The sequence below is a fragment of the Rhea americana genome, unplaced genomic scaffold (genome assembly GCF_003343005.1).
Source record: "Rhea americana isolate MKP2758 unplaced genomic scaffold, rheAme1 scaffold_334, whole genome shotgun sequence".
NCBI lineage: Eukaryota > Metazoa > Chordata > Aves > Rheiformes > Rheidae > Rhea > Rhea americana.
In genome coordinates this window covers 187709-202467 of record NW_028186462.1, presented here as the reverse complement: position 1 = coordinate 202467, position 14759 = coordinate 187709, and the positions used below count along the sequence as shown (strand labels likewise).

Below are 14759 nucleotides of genomic sequence, written 5' to 3'. Positions count from 1 at the left end.
AAAAAAAAAAAAAAAAAAAAAAAAAAATCCTACAAAAATCAGTTTAGAAATTTTCCTAAAACATCCAAAAAAATTGAGGGCGGGAAGAAGGGAGATAACTACTGCCACCGTTGTCTCCCCTGAAATTAAATCCATCGCGCGCAGCCTCGCAAGAGGAGGAGAAGCGACAGGGATGCGGAAAGGACACGAGGGGGGGGTTGGAAAAAAAAAAAAAACCCAAAAAACTGTTGTATCAAAGAACAATGCTTACTGGGGACAACTGTCCGGCGGGTAGGATTTTGCGGAGGAAGCGGCCGGGAGGCTCCTGCGGGCCAGGGCTCCCCTCCCAAAACGCAGCCGGCGTCTGTGCAAATCAAAGCCCTTTCCAACGCCCGAGGCAGCTACGCGTATCGGGATCGACGCAAAGCGGATTGTCGTGACGGTCTGGCGCGGAGGTGCGCGGGCTCGACCAGTCCCGCGGGCGCTGCTGGAGCAGAGGATTTGGGGTTTAACCCCCCCCTTTCCGTCTCCCCCCAAAACCGTCTCGCCGATGGGCAGTCCTACGCACTAGCCCTTGGACAGGAAGGTGGGGAAGTCGACGGTGACGGTCACCGGCCGTTTTAGATTCCTCCAATTGCGCTTAAAGGCCAGTTTGCGCGTGCGCGCAGGCGTTTTGCTTGCATTTTTTTTTTTCTTTTAATATATATAGGAACAGCAAAATATATTCTTTATAAAATCATTGCCCTTGCTTGCCCAAACTGGATTTGCTAGTGCTAGCTGCTCCGCTGGCTGGCAAAGTCAGTAAGCAAAGCCCTCCGCGTAGGGAAGGCCGCCGCAGTGATCCATCTCCAGGAGGTACGCCGGGCTGTCCTCGAAGTGCGTCAGCGGCAAGGTGTCGTCTTCGGTGACGTGGCAGTCGGGCTCCGCTTTCAGGAACGGGCGCTGATTGTCGGGGTAAGCCATGGAAAAGAGGGCGTCGGGGTCGCAGACGAACTTATACACGTACCGCTCGCCGGCCACCTGAAAGCACAGAGGCGTAAAGGCGGGTGGTGGTGGTGGAGGTGGAGGAGGTGCCTCCTCTGCAAGAGGCAGCAAGTGGGACTGAATTGTCTCGGTCCCCCCTTCCAAAAAAGGGTATTTTAATGAATGCTCAGGCTCTGCTGAACTAGCCTGGGTAGGGGAGGAGGGGGGTGTTCGTGCAGCCCAAGCACCAAGTCTGTGGTGGGACTTGGTTTGCCATCCAACATCACCTCCCTGATCCCATAAACAGTGCTCTTTCCAAGTGTGTTTAAAATAAATAAATAAAGAAAGAAAGAAAGAAAGATATCAAGAAAGAACCAAAGAACTGGACCTAAGCTACACCCAAATGAGTGTAACGCAGCTCTCCTATCCCTCTCACCCTAGTACTGTGGGGGAACCGGAAAAGCCCTGGGATGACCTACACTTGGGTTAGGTCCTCCCCTGCCCTGTCTCATGCGCTGGGGTGACCAGGGGTGACTGTCGCCCTGCTGCGAGGCGCCCCTGCCCCCGGCTTTGCAGCGGGGCAGGAAGCAGAATCACCTTCTGCATGATGCCCTTCTCGTAGTAGTAGCGTAGAGACCGGCTGAGCTTATCGTAGTTCATGGCGGGCCGGTTCTTCTGGATCCCCCAGCGGCGCGCTACCTGGAGAGAGAAAGGAAATGGCCGGGAAAGCTCAAGCTGTCATCTGGACATTGACCTTCTATAAATAAAATCAAGAACTGTGGAATATCTGATAGATCAGAAACACGTGATAGTGGCTTGTTTCTAGTGGTTGGACCAACCCACACTTCTTGGGGGGGGGGGGGGGGGGGGGGGGGGAAGGGAGGAGGTGAAAAAACCCAGCAGATATCCACGTGCTCCCCACACATCCACACCAATGCAGTGCCATTACCTACCCAGGGAGAGACCCATGAGGTTTCGGTGAGCTAACTGCAATAAAATCCAGCCCCAGGCACTGGAAAGACCCAAAGCTGGATGCCCGGCCTCAAAAGCAGGACACCTGGTCTGGGGGATCTCCTACAGCAGCTGAATTTTGCACGCTGCCTTTTTCACCTCACGTAGCAAAGAAACTGGACACAAGACATCTGCTCAGGGCAGGAGTGATTCTTCTGCTCCTCAACTACGTAATGGAGAGATAAGCTGGCGCAAACAGGGAGAGACAAACGTGAATTTAGGGTTGTCCTGTGGTTTCCTGCACCAGGACCCTACAGTGTGGGTACAACACAGCCAAGAGCACATTCTCCTTCTGGAGCTGGGTCCTGATGGGCATGGCAGACGCTGCTCTTCCCCAGTGCAAAGCAAGCGTGCTGAAAGGCCAGAGCCTGGTGGATTCATCTCAAGCAAAGGAGACGAGCACCAGCAAAACCCCACTGAGCTAAGGCACGTGCTGGTACCACTGGTTGCAAAAGCATCAGTGCGAATCACTCCTTCCTCTCCCTAAATAAGGTGACCAGAGCCTGGGGTCCAGCTCCCCACGGGTGTGCTTGCTGCACGGCAGACGCCCCCACAGCCCCTTGAAAAGCTGGCCTGCTCCAAAAGGCAATAAAAACGCGATTGTTGCTAAAGCAGTTCCAGATTCGAGTGCAGCCTGCCACAATGCAGACAGTGCTAAACTGGAGACCTAATCAAAAGACATTTGATTAGGGGGGCCTGCCAAAAAAGCAGTTTCAAAACCACAATTTCCATGCACAGTGTAACAGATATTATGGGCAATTACCCACAATGTGCAGCTCAGCGCTACAGCTGGTTTCAATTACTTCCCAAACAGCTCCTTCCTCTGTGTCACCCTGAAAAAACGCTGCACAGCTCCACGCACCGCTTCCAGGGAGGGACCTATGAAGCTCAGTGCAACACCAGCTCAAAGCCACCAGCGAAACCACTGGTGGCGGGGGTGGGAGCCAATTGCAAAAAAACACACGTAAGAGTGGTTTTGGGTGAGGGAGATGTGACCAAAGAGCTCCTCTTGGGCGGATCTTTACAAAAGGTCCAGCAGCAAAGGTGGAGGCAATTCAACAAGCTGCTTTCAAGGAGCTTGGTGGTGGGTGGGGTCACCATGAAGCTGTGGCTGCCCTCAGCTATAAGCAGAGAGAAACTCGTGCAGGACACAAGGTGGACAGATTGGATCTCCTGGGAATTGCCCCCTTTCAGAGGTAAGACACATTCCCAAGCCTGGAAGCCAGTGCCACTGGGAGAAACCCTGAAAAACAACCTTACATGGGATGGAGCATGGCTGTGGCTGATGGGGGACACAAGCCATGCCAACACCGCCAAATTTTTGGTGGCTGGACCTGGACCTGAAGATGCCCAGCTGTGCTGGGAGCAGAAGTTTTTCCCTGCAAAGCTGCTGAGACAGGGAAAGAGACACTGGCAGCGAAGAAAAAACAAAGGTGCATTTCAACAGCTGTTTGGGTGCAGATGGATTGCTGGCTTTTCCCACTCACCCCCAAACAGCTCAAAAGCCACTGAGAGAACAGGACACATGCCTCACATCAAACGCGAGTGTAGTCTTTCCTGCAGAAGCAATACTGGTCACAGAAATCTTTGTTAGGCAACTGGGTTCTGGGATTTATTCTTTCCCATCTGAAAACCACTCTGCCCCTCGCAACTGGATTTCAGCCTCTTCTAGCTTGCTGGGGAAGATGTGGAGAGCCGGCTTGATGCCTAGCTCCTGCTGGCTATCCTCTCACGGCCAAGACTCCTCCAGACACCAACCCCAGCTCCAGGCTTTGCCCTGGCTCCAGCACCCAGGGCGGTAGGACAGAGCCAACCATCCCTGGTCCACCACCCCTGAAGTCCACCACCACCCCAGGCTGGTACCACCCATACCTCCTCAGGCTCGATCAGCTTGAACTCCATGCCCCGGCCTGTCCAGGCGATGAAGTGGGCATTGGCAGGGTCATCCAGGAGCGTGACGAGGAACTGCCAGAGCTGCAGTGAGCCACGGCGCTGGTATGGAGGGCCCTCGCGGTACATGGTGGGCTCCTGCTTCACTTTGCCTGCTTCCGGAGAGACACGGGTGCTTCAGCCACGCTGCTGGCATCGGGAGCCCCCTTCCCCATAGGGCCATCTTGTCGGCCTCGGCTCTACGGCTGGGCGCAGAGCCCAGCCCCAAACCTCCCTCCATTGGCTTGCCCCATGCCTCACCCCACTCCCATCTTAGCTTCTCACCCTCCAGTCTCTCCGGTACCACGCACGTGTCATCAAAATACAATCGTGTGTCCTTCTCGTATGAAAATCCTAGGAGGAGAAGACCATCAGTCAGCACAGGGACTCACCATCGTCCCAGCCAGACCCATCACCAAGCTGCAAACAAGCCTGGCCGAATCCAGCAGGGAAAGCAACTGGTCCCAGTCTGCCAAGAGGAAGGGCAAAGGCTGGACTGGAGGAAGGCCTGCCGCAAGCTGGGGGAGATGCTGGGCACACTCACCATCGTGGCTGCTGGGGAAGATGCCCCCTCCTCTCATGTACGAGGACTGGCAGTTAGGCACTTCTGCAAGGCAGACGAAGGAGGGGCTGTTAAACCTCGCGGCACGGTCCGATCTGACCGGGGTTGCCTGGTGGGTCTCACCTGGGCGCTCAGCTGCCCTTCCCAGGTGAGAAACCCATCAGCTCTTCTCCTTACACGCTCATCCCTTTGCTCAAGACACCATAACTCTTCTCCTCCGAGCAACATGTCCCTTCCTGTGCCAGCCTGGGCCACCACAGCCTTGCCGTGGGTGCAGACCCCAAGCTGCCCATGTCTCGGAGAGCAAAGGCTGCTCCAGCCACCTTGGACGGCGGGGCCCAAGTCGGCTCAGCTTTCCACCGAGCAGAGCGCATTATTTGGGCCGCGCAGGGGGCCCAGCAACACTGGGGGTGGGGAGCAGGGTGGGATGGGGGATGTGTGTGGGGGGGAAGGATGCGCGCAAAACTTGTGCCCGTCTCCTCCTGCCTGTCTCCTCCTCCCCCACCCCTCTCCAGCGCCATCTGCTCTGCCGCGCCGCTAGCAGCCCTGCTCCAGCCCGAGGTCACGGTGGTATTTTTAGGCCCTAAGGCGATTAGGGGATTTTTCCGTGATGCCAGCGGGCTTCGGCGCAAAGGGCCGGAGAGCAGGGCCGAGGAGGGGGAAGGGGGATCCGGCCCACATGCCACGGCATCTGGCGAACGCCTGCTTCATCCCTCCATCCCCGCCCTGGGAAGAAAAAGGAGAAAGAGGAGGAAGAAACACAAGGGCCGCTCGGCGTCGGGGCGTGATACCGACCTGAGTCGATGCAGTAATCCCTGGGCTCCTGCTTAATGCCCACGGGGGCCCGGAAAGAGGGCCCGGGGGGGCCGGGCAGGCCGGCAACCCCCTGCTCGTAGAGCGGGTCGTGGTACTCCTGCTTGAATCCCTGAGCGGGCTGGGGGGCGGCGGCGGGCAGGCCGGGCTCGGAGAGCTGCCGCTGGTAGACGGGGCGGCTGTCGCCGGCGAGGCCGGGCTGCGGCGGGAAGGGGTGGCAGGGCTCGGACATCTGCCTCTGAAACCTGGCGGGGAAAGGTAGGAGAAGGGAGGAAAACCCCATGGAGAGGGCGCCCGCCGGGGCGCCCGTTTGCCACCGGGTGCTGTCACCCCCGGGAGACCCAGCGCCTCGTCCCCACAACCCCCTGAAAGGCCATCTCCGCCGACCGCCGTCGCCATTTGGCTTTGTAACCGGATCGCTCCCAGCTGACGGCCGGGGATTACTCCGTTTCCGCTCCGTGGCCTGCTGCCCTTCCCGAGTGAAACTCTAGCACCACGCCGGCATGGCCGTTCCCCGCCGGCCGGCCCTCGGCATAGCTCGCAGGTCACCCGGAGCCGGGTGCCCCGGCCTGCTCGGCCGCGGGATGCTCATCTCTGGAGGCCTCCACTGAGGCTCATCCCCGTGGTTTCTGCTGGGGTGGACGAGGAGCTTCAGCCTTGACCCAAAGGCTGGGAGCAAAAAATAACCCCAATCCGTGCCATTTACGGCGCATCCCTGATATCTGGATCTCCAGGTACCCCGTGTCGTGGCCGCAGCGCCCAAATCCCTGCATGCTTGCGCACAAGCCTGGTGGAGCTTGTCTCCAGAGGTCATTGCCCACAGCTTGGCACCCCAGGGAGCAGCTATGGACCTGTCCCTCAACCTGATGGCTGAAGGTCGCCTCTGGGAGCTCGTGAGCGCTCCACAGGCCAGAAGAGCAAGCCTGCAGCCACTTCCTGGCCCGGCAGAGCTCATTCTGGAGAGCACTAAACCTGAGGCAGATGGGAAAGAGCACGGGCAGGAGCCTCGGCCCTACCTACCGCAGCAGGGTTTCGCACATGCGGTGGCCCTTGCTGCCGTCATCTTGTGTGAGGCGCCTTGCCGAAGGGTCTGCGCAGGCCCTCGCTGGCAGCTGAGAAAGGCCAGGGCGAGCAGGAGCCCCAAACCCCATTATAGCAGGGAGTCATCTTATGAGGAAGAAGAGCCAAGGGATCCCAGCAGGAAGTGGTAAGTCTTACGACAAATCCGGATATAATAATAATAAAAAAAAAATTACAAGCCCTGCAGTTTTCCTGCATCTCAGCTTCTAGCAGAAGCAAGAAACAACGTCGCCTGCCAGGAAAAGCAGAAGTGAGGGACAGGCGGCATCACGTGGCAGAGGCGAAGCCCTGACTGCACAAGCACGTTCACACTTGGCTTCTAGGGCAACGCACAAAAGAGCCTTCCAAGGAACCAAGTCAGCTCGGGGAAAAGCACCGAAATGCTGAGTTCGGAAAGGATCCTACGTCTGCAGAAAGCGAGCGGAAGCTGCTGTCGGAAGAAACAGCGGAGGACCCCACGCATGAGACCAGATCAAAAAAGGTCAAGGGCTACTCAAGACCGAGTCCTGGCTTTCGCGCTTCAGCTGCGGAGGTGAAAGGAATCGCCCAGTCCATGGTCCCTGCAAAGGGACACATCCTTGCCCATGCTTTAACAGGGCAACTAGCAGTTATCCCCTTCAGGCCCTGCAGCACTGGCTTCTGCAAGCTCCCAGATGGCAGCATCTGGCACGTGGTCTGCAACCAAGCAAAGGGCAAGAAGGGCAGATGTCCTGGCTACCTTCTATCCCCTCCCCGCAATCTGAGGTTGTCGATCCATCCCGAGAGAGGAAAAGTTCTTGGAAACACCAGCAAAGACCCATGCGCTTGGCTGGGCAGCAGAAATGAAACCGCTGAATAAGGATGACCTCTGGCAAGAGAGCGAAGTGCCCAAGAGAGAGTCCTGGCAGGACATTTGTGAAGAGAGGCCAAAGTCTCAAAAGTGACACTTTACTTAGAATTCTGCGTAAAGCGAAAGGGGACCTACTGCATTTCAGGCAACAAGCGGCACCCACCAGACCCACCTCACGCAGCATGGCTGCAATGGCCCAAGCACGGCGCGTTCCTCACCTGTGCTCTGCGGGGTATTGGTTTTCAGACATCATCTTTGGCATGTGCATGGGCGGGTGAGGTGGCCGGGGCACGGCGAAGGTTTGCTGCCTCTGTTCCTGAAGAGGGTGAGGGGCTGGGGGAGCCCCCTGGAGTCGGGTGGCCGGGGTGGCATGGGCAGCAGCCTGAACGGCCGGGGCCGGCGGTGGGAGCGACGATCCCTGGTGGGCAGGAGACACTGGCGTGGCGGGCGGCGTTAATGGCTTGAACCCGGCGGGGGGCTTCCTGTCGTAGGCACTGCGGAGAGGAGAGGCGACAGGAGCGTCACGCGCAGGGACAGCGGCGCTGCCAGGGCTTTGCCTAGGACTGGTTGGTAGGAAACAACGCTAACGCAGTGGGACGGCTGCCAGCCCCAGGGGACCCTCATACTGCAGGGACTGACAACTGAGACAAGTTCCTGTGACGGGACCCAATGTCGCAGACAGTCGGAGCATCCCTCACCCTCCCGGTGCCCAAGCCTCATGGGCTTCCCACCCAAGATAGTCTGGTCTGGCCACTCGGGGCTCCCCACCCTTTAAGGGTGGAGGGCAGCCACATGGTACCTCTGGTCCCAGCAGCACACAGCATCCTCAAACATCTCCAGATGTCTATATGGCATGGTAGGCTCTCATCCCAAAGGAAAGACAAAGCCAAACCCAGCCACTGAGTACTTTTGGGGTTGGCAACACCTATGCAATGCTTCCCACCACAGAGCCAAGGGTTCCCTTGAGATGTCCAAAACCAGTAGTACCCCAGGGCCCCATCTGCAACCAACCAGCAATTGTAGAGGCACTTGTCTCCATAGTTAGCGCAAAGAGCCTGCTCGTGGCTACAGGACGACAGCTCGGAGGAAGGGCTGTGCAGTTCCCGCTTGATCTTTGCCGGAGGTGGGGCGTGCAGGACCACTGCAATGAGAAAGAGGAGGATGCCACAGTCACCTGTGCGCTGTCGACTTCCAGCCTTGACTCCATTGCCACAGGACCCAAGCTGGCACAGGAGAAGAGTACAGGCAATGCTACCACTGGGTAGCATCTACTTGGGGTGCTCTCAGCACCCAATTCTGAGCAAAATTGACCCTGGGGACTAGGATAGCCACCTGGTTGGTTCTGAGCACCATTGACATCAGCCAGACACCCACACACACCCCCCAGAAGGGCAAAGCAAGAGCAGTCTCTGCGTGAAAGAGCTGGTGCCAGCCTTGCTCAGTAGTGGTAGACGGAAGGATCATTCACATCCCTAAGGTCAGGCTCTGCTCAAGGCCATCAGGCCACCAAGGCAGGGCAGGAGTGTGCTCCAGGAGACCTGTCTTTTTGGCCTGAAGCTGTTGGTGGACTACCAGCAGGCACAGCAGGATGCTCACCGTCCCCTTGACCTGGGGCAATTCTCCTGTGGCAAAGAAGGTGGCCAAATACACCTGCAGCAGGGAGAACAGCCACACAGTTCCTTGCAGGGGGTTATGCCACAAGCATCACAGCCCACTTCACCTTGCCTATTGCACCAAAGGACATTTGCCCCCAGGGGACCAAGCTACGGTGGCAGTCAGGGATGCAAGAGCTGGTACAACCAGCAAGCAGGCCCTGCACATTTCCCAAGGACGCCGTCCTCAGTACAGTCTCCGCTTGTTATGGACCATCTGCTCTGCTCCCCTGGGCACAACTGCGACAGGATGAGGAGATGAAGTTCACTTTGTAGCCCAGGGAAGAAGTGAAATCCTATGGTTGCAGAAAAACTGGCAGAGGGACACCAAACAACTGTAGAAGAGCAGATATCCGGACTTCCTCAGTCACTTCAGCCATAGGCACCAGTTCTACACCGCAAGGTTTCAGAAAAAGACCTTCTGGGTTTACTGACAAGACCCCTCTGCACATTTAAGCCACCTCTGAGCTAGCTTTGCTTGTGAATGAATTTTGGTTGCTCCACTGAGCAAGCAACAAAACACTGAACCCTTGACAGCATCCAGGAAGCTCACATCCCGCAGCAGGAGGGTTTAAGATTCCAGCTCTGTTCCCAGGTCAGCAACACAGAAAAACAGAAAAAAAGAAAAAATCCTTTCTGCATGCTGGAGCCAGCGGCTGCTGACCCTCCTTCAGCCACAATCCAGTCTTAGGGAAGGGGGTGAGAAACAAAGATGCCCACATGCAGTTGGGCTCCTGGACCTTAAAGGCTCACAAGGGGGATGCAGCAACCCATTTGCCCTTGATGGAGCACATCTGAAATAGCTGGCCAGAACCATGCTGAGAATTGGTGAGTGGTCCCAGAGGATCCACTTTTCTCCTGGAACTGGCCTGGACGAGGTGAATGGTATCCTATCAGGCACAAGCTCAACCACCTGATCAAGGAGAGTCAGTCCTGGGACCTCCAGCAGATGGTGGGCAATGGAGAGCCGCAATTGGAAGGGTTCAACTGGCAAACATCCCATCAAACCCAAATCCTTCCTAGCCTCACCGAGCCTGCTCACTATATATAATTTTAAACCAACTAACGTGTGCTTAACCTAATCAACTTCTAAAAACAGACACTCTAGGAAAGGGAAAGCACGTCAGAGATCTTCACCTAAGCAGCGTCAGAACAAGGGAGCCAAGACTAATCGGAAACGGAGCATTAGCTCCATGCAAAGTCTAAACACAGCCCAGTTAAACCAGGATAGGAATGAATTGCTCCAGGACAACTGTTCACAGCTTGCCAGGTAATTAACTGCTCCCCTAATTTGTCAAAATCTTTAAAGAGCTGCTGATTCCCTCCTTACTGCCTCCCCCCCCACCACCACCAAACAGCCCAGCGCAGCTGGTGCTGAGGACATAAAAATCCTAGAGGAGTATTTGAAACATGAAGCCCAGGTTGTCTCTTCCTCAGTGCAGAGGCACGAGTGGTCCCTCGCGAGCGCGGTCCCTCGCGAGCGCGGTCCCTCGCAGTCCTTTCAAGCAGAATTTATTCCCCCCCCACCCCCTCCAGCCCAAACAACCGAGTTTCTGCTGCCTTCAGCACTTCTAGCGTTAATCCCGGCCCGCGCAGAGGCTGCTAGGGCCCAGGCGCCCAGCAGGAAAGCGAAGGGGAACTTGCTTTGGAAAGGCTCCAGCTGCCTATCACACGGGCATGTTCCTCTCTAACAGTCTCCGTGTTGTTCGAGCTGGGTTGTTTTTCCGCCAGCTGCACAATGGGGTCTGGGTTATTCATTGAAAAAAATCTCCGCGCGGGCGCCGCCCTCCATTCACAAACAATTTGGAGCGCTCCATTCATTCAGCAGGGGGAATTAAAAAAAAATACGTATATTATTAGTTCCCCCCCCCCCACCAAGAGCTTAACGCTGCCATTCAAGAAAAGGGAAACGATACTTAAAAGACCGTAACAGGGACCAGCTGTCTGTGCAGAGAAGCCCGGACTTTGCGCGCCGTTTGGATTCCTTACGTAAACACCGCGGGGCCAGCCCGCGCTACTCTTTCAAGACTTGGCCTTTCCGCCAAGTTCATTCAAAAAAAAAAAAAAAAAAGAAATAAAAAGAAAAGAAAAAACCCGAGGTGATTGTGCAAGGCTGTTTGCGGTGAGGGCCGGAACGCCCTTTGGCGAGAGGAGGAGTGAAAAGAAAAGAAAAAAAAAAATAACTGTGGGCGGCTGATTGGGAAGAGCATCTCCTGCTCTCCCAACCAGCCCCAGTTCCTTGGCCTCGGGACCCCTCCCCGCTGTCTCCCAGCCGTGCTTGCCCGCACCAGTTCCTTTGCAGGCGTCCCAGTGGAAAGAGCTCTCCATACTGGGAGAGCGGAGGCACTGGGCGTGAGACTGGTCCCCCAGGGACCGGCGAGAGCACGCGACGGGCCAGGCGAACGGGCGCAGCGCCACTGCGGCCGTCCCTCCGCTAACAGCTCTCCCCGGGCCATCTTGCTGCTTTTTTTTTTTGGCAAGCGGCCAGGCGAGGGGAGCCGGGAACACGCCAAGGCTGCTTGCCGGGTGCTGACTGCGAAAGGTACGCCGGGCCCCGGCGCCGAACGCCTCAAAGGCGCTTTGTGCGCGCGGGCGCTTTCAACCCTTCCGTTCCTCCGCTCCTCGCTGTAATTAAAAGCTACAAAATAGGCAGAGGGAGCAGCTCGACTACGCACGAGGTCGCCGACACGTCTCGGCCCAGCGCCGCGGGGCCGAGCCACGCGGAGGCCAGAGGCGGCCCCTTTCTGGGCTACTTTTGCCCTCGAGCCCCTAAGTTTGGCTGGGAATCATCGAAGAGTCACGAGGGCAAACCCGAAGCCAAGGGAGCCCGGTGTCTCCCGCCGGGCGGGAGAGCAAGGCCAGGCACGCCGGTGTTCGCACCCTGAACTGTGCCCATCGCTCCTGCCGCCCCCTTGCAACAGCTCCCAGGTTGTTCCCGCTCTTGCCGTCGTTCGCAATCGCTCCCCCGTCCGCAGTTCGAGCGCCGACCCGGACGGCACGTGCCGAGCCTCGAGCGGCGCTGGCTTTGCCGCCGGCGCCCTCAGGCCGAGCCAAGGGGAAGGCAACCGAGGCACCGTTTGCAGCGTGGCCACCAGCTGGGGACCTTGGCAGCTGCTCAAGCTGTCACCTGGGAGTTGACCTCTCCGCCTGTTCCTCCATCCCCCCTTCACAAGGCACCGGCATTACAGGACGCACCCAAGGTCACACCGGGAGACAGAGCCAGAAATAGAAGCCCAGGCTCCTGCTTTCCTTTGTTTAAAGGATCCTTCCTCGGCAATGAGCCTTTTAGTTTTTTGCTTTTAATTCTGATGCCGAAGATAACCTGCTCCCTACCCCGCTCATTGGCTTCGCTGTAAAACTGCGTGTGCAGGGGGACAAAATTCCCTGGGAAACAAATTCATTGGCGCCCCCAGTGCTACAGTACCAGAGATCTGGGCTGCTCCTAGGCGCCCTGCATCTGAGGGGTGAGAGGAAAACACCTCTCGAGTCTGAGAGCGACGCTGCAAAGCCCGGCCAGTGGGAAGCATCTTCCAAGGAGCGCGCGTGCTCCCAAACTTGAGAGCGGCAAGCGGGCGGCAGGACGCGCGCCAAGGACTTGCAGCAAGGCGAGAACGGGGCCTCGGCGGCTGCAAGAGGTGCTTGCAAACACGGCCCGTAAGCGGGGAAACTGCGCTTCAAGTCAGGGCCCAAATCCTGCAAGCAGCTCCGTGCAGGCAACAGGGCACCCAAGTGCCCCTGGCCCATACGGTCCCCTGCTGAAGGGCCACATTTGCTTTATCCTCCCCCGCAGGAAAAGTTAAAGCGGCTTATTACAGTGGAAAGTCAGTGGAGAGAGCTCTTTTAAGTGACAAAGTCATTTCAACACCAGGAATCTGGGGTCTGCAGAGGCAGAGCAGGTTAAAAGTACATTTAAAGTCTCACCCCATAATTTTCTTCCCCCCCTTGCATAGCCCAGAAAAAAATATATATATATATATATATCTCTTCTCCCTAAGCTCTTCAGGTTACAAGGAAACAAGAGACTGCCAAAAGGCACTGGAAACAGCTTCAGCTAGAAGAGCTACCCTCCCACGCATGCTGCAGTTTATACCGCTCCAAGCAAGAGCTGACGGGCTGTACCAGGATGTCAACAGCAAGTTGCGCTTCTGACTTCGGGCTTGCCTTTTATCTCAGGGGAGAAAGGGGAATTTAAAGAAAAGAAAATAATAAATAAAACAAAAAAAGCATCTGAAACTTGGGTTGTCTGGAACAGTTTAATGGCAAGCTTCCCACTCACTCAGAAGCAATCAAAGAGCAATAACGAACATGCATTTACGGTAGTTTAAGATGCTCTGCTGCATGCTGTGACAAAGCTGGAACGAAAAAATCTGTTCGACTGCAGGCTAAATTTGATTCCCTTCGAGTCCTGGCGCTGTCCGCCTTCGCGGCAAAACCCAGCCACCGACACCGAGCTACTACTCCAGTTTGCCAGGTAACGCTTCAAAACAGCCCGGGCGGCCCCCACCTCGCGGCCGAGCCCCTCGCGCCGGAACGGTCGGGTGCCGGAGACGCGTGCAGGGCCGCTCGCCCCGCGCCAGCCCACTGCCCTAACAGGTTCAGGCGATGGACGGGACGACAGCTAAGAAACAACTCTCTCTCTCTCCGTTATGCAATGCAAGAGGGACTGCGTTTTCACTGGCCTCCTTTTAAATACGCTTGCTTGCCAGTGATTAACGCTGCTTAAAGCGGCTCAAGTTTCACCGCTCAGGTCCGCTCTTGCCAAAAGCGCTAGGCCAGGGCTGTAAAAAGCTCTGGAAACTGCCGAGATTGTGGCTAACCAACAAGCCCTTTCGCATCCACTTTAAAAGGAAAGGAGCGCTTATAAACGAATCGACATTACTCCGACCAGGCAGCGAGTCCCAGAGGAGCCCAGACATCAGCTAAGGCTATTTCCATGGGGACGCCGCAAGCTGCCTCCCGAAGAGCCCAAAAGGGCACAGATAGACCCGTGCATTTCTGCCCCCAAAGCCTGCGAGGCTCTGTCCCAACTCCACTTTGCCCAAGGAAGCGGCTCCAATCCGAGCCTGGCGTTTCACACGTGCGCCCGCGAACCCACACGTTTCCATCACAAAGAACAACAACCACCACCACCACCCCCTTCCTCCTCCGGCCCCAATTACTTACAGTTGTCGGACTGGAAATCTGGGACAAACTGTTCATCGTCGGGGACCTGAGCTAAAAAAAAATAAATAAAAAAATAAAATAGAGGTTCTGTAGCATGTTCAGTCCTCTGAACATGCTCTGGGAGGGATTTAGTACGCCAAAAAGGGGAGATGGAGACTTGCCTTCGGCTAGCCAGGCCTCCTGCAGCTGGCTGAGATCCTGGAAGAGCTCTGGAAGACAGCGCAAGCCTTAGAGACTCGGCAGGGAAGCCGCCACGGCAGCAGGCGTGAGGCCATGCTGATGGGCGCCGGGCATGGGGGGAAGGGAAAAGGGAAGGGAAGGAGTTACCTTCCGAGTCGTGAGCCAGGTCGGTCTCCAAAAACTTCCTTTTGCGGTCGCCCCCCAGCCGCCCTCGGCCCTCCTCGGCGCAGGGCTTCTGCAAGGAGAGGGTGAGAGCGAGTGTGGAGTGGGTGCCAGGGATGGGGGAGGATGGGTGGGCGCACTTACCCCGGGGCCCATGAAGGGCACCTGCTGGTCGTAGAAGCCGTCCATGGTGCGGGGAGGCAGGCGCTGCCCTCGGCGCGCTCAGCATCGACGCCGGCCCGTGCAGGGGCTCCCGCAGGTGCAGGGCTGCGGGTGCAAGGTGGAAGGGGGAAGAAGGATCAGGCCCTGGCGGCCCCCGGGGCTGGCGCGCTGCCGGGGACCCGGCCTCGCTGCGCACCTCCCCGGGGAGCCGGCCCGCTCCTGCCGCGCCGGGTCGCAGCCCCCCACTCGTGATGTCACCTAATTTCTATAGAAA

General features: G+C 57.0%; 1 protein-coding gene across 2 annotated transcripts; it reads right to left on the bottom strand.

Annotated features, from left to right (window-relative positions):
* Positions 1-17: 17 nt before the first annotated feature.
* ETV5 (ETS variant transcription factor 5) lies at positions 18-14614 on the bottom strand. 2 transcript variants are annotated; one of them, XM_085311150.1, is made up of 12 exons: positions 14468-14614; positions 14309-14396; positions 14143-14190; positions 13982-14032; positions 8178-8307; positions 7385-7660; positions 5240-5502; positions 4427-4489; positions 4168-4236; positions 3826-3998; positions 1540-1641; positions 18-999 (listed from the first exon to the last, which is right to left on the bottom strand). In XM_085311150.1, exons 1-12 carry the CDS (start codon positions 14510-14512, stop codon positions 778-780), a joined length of 1530 nt encoding a protein of 509 aa, XP_085167276.1. In that variant the 5' UTR covers positions 14513-14614; the 3' UTR covers positions 18-777. The 2 variants fall into 2 exon arrangements, with proteins under 2 accessions (XP_085167276.1, XP_085167277.1); XM_085311151.1 differs by having other exon boundaries at positions 3826-3995.
* Between the last annotated feature and the right edge of the window lie 145 nt (positions 14615-14759).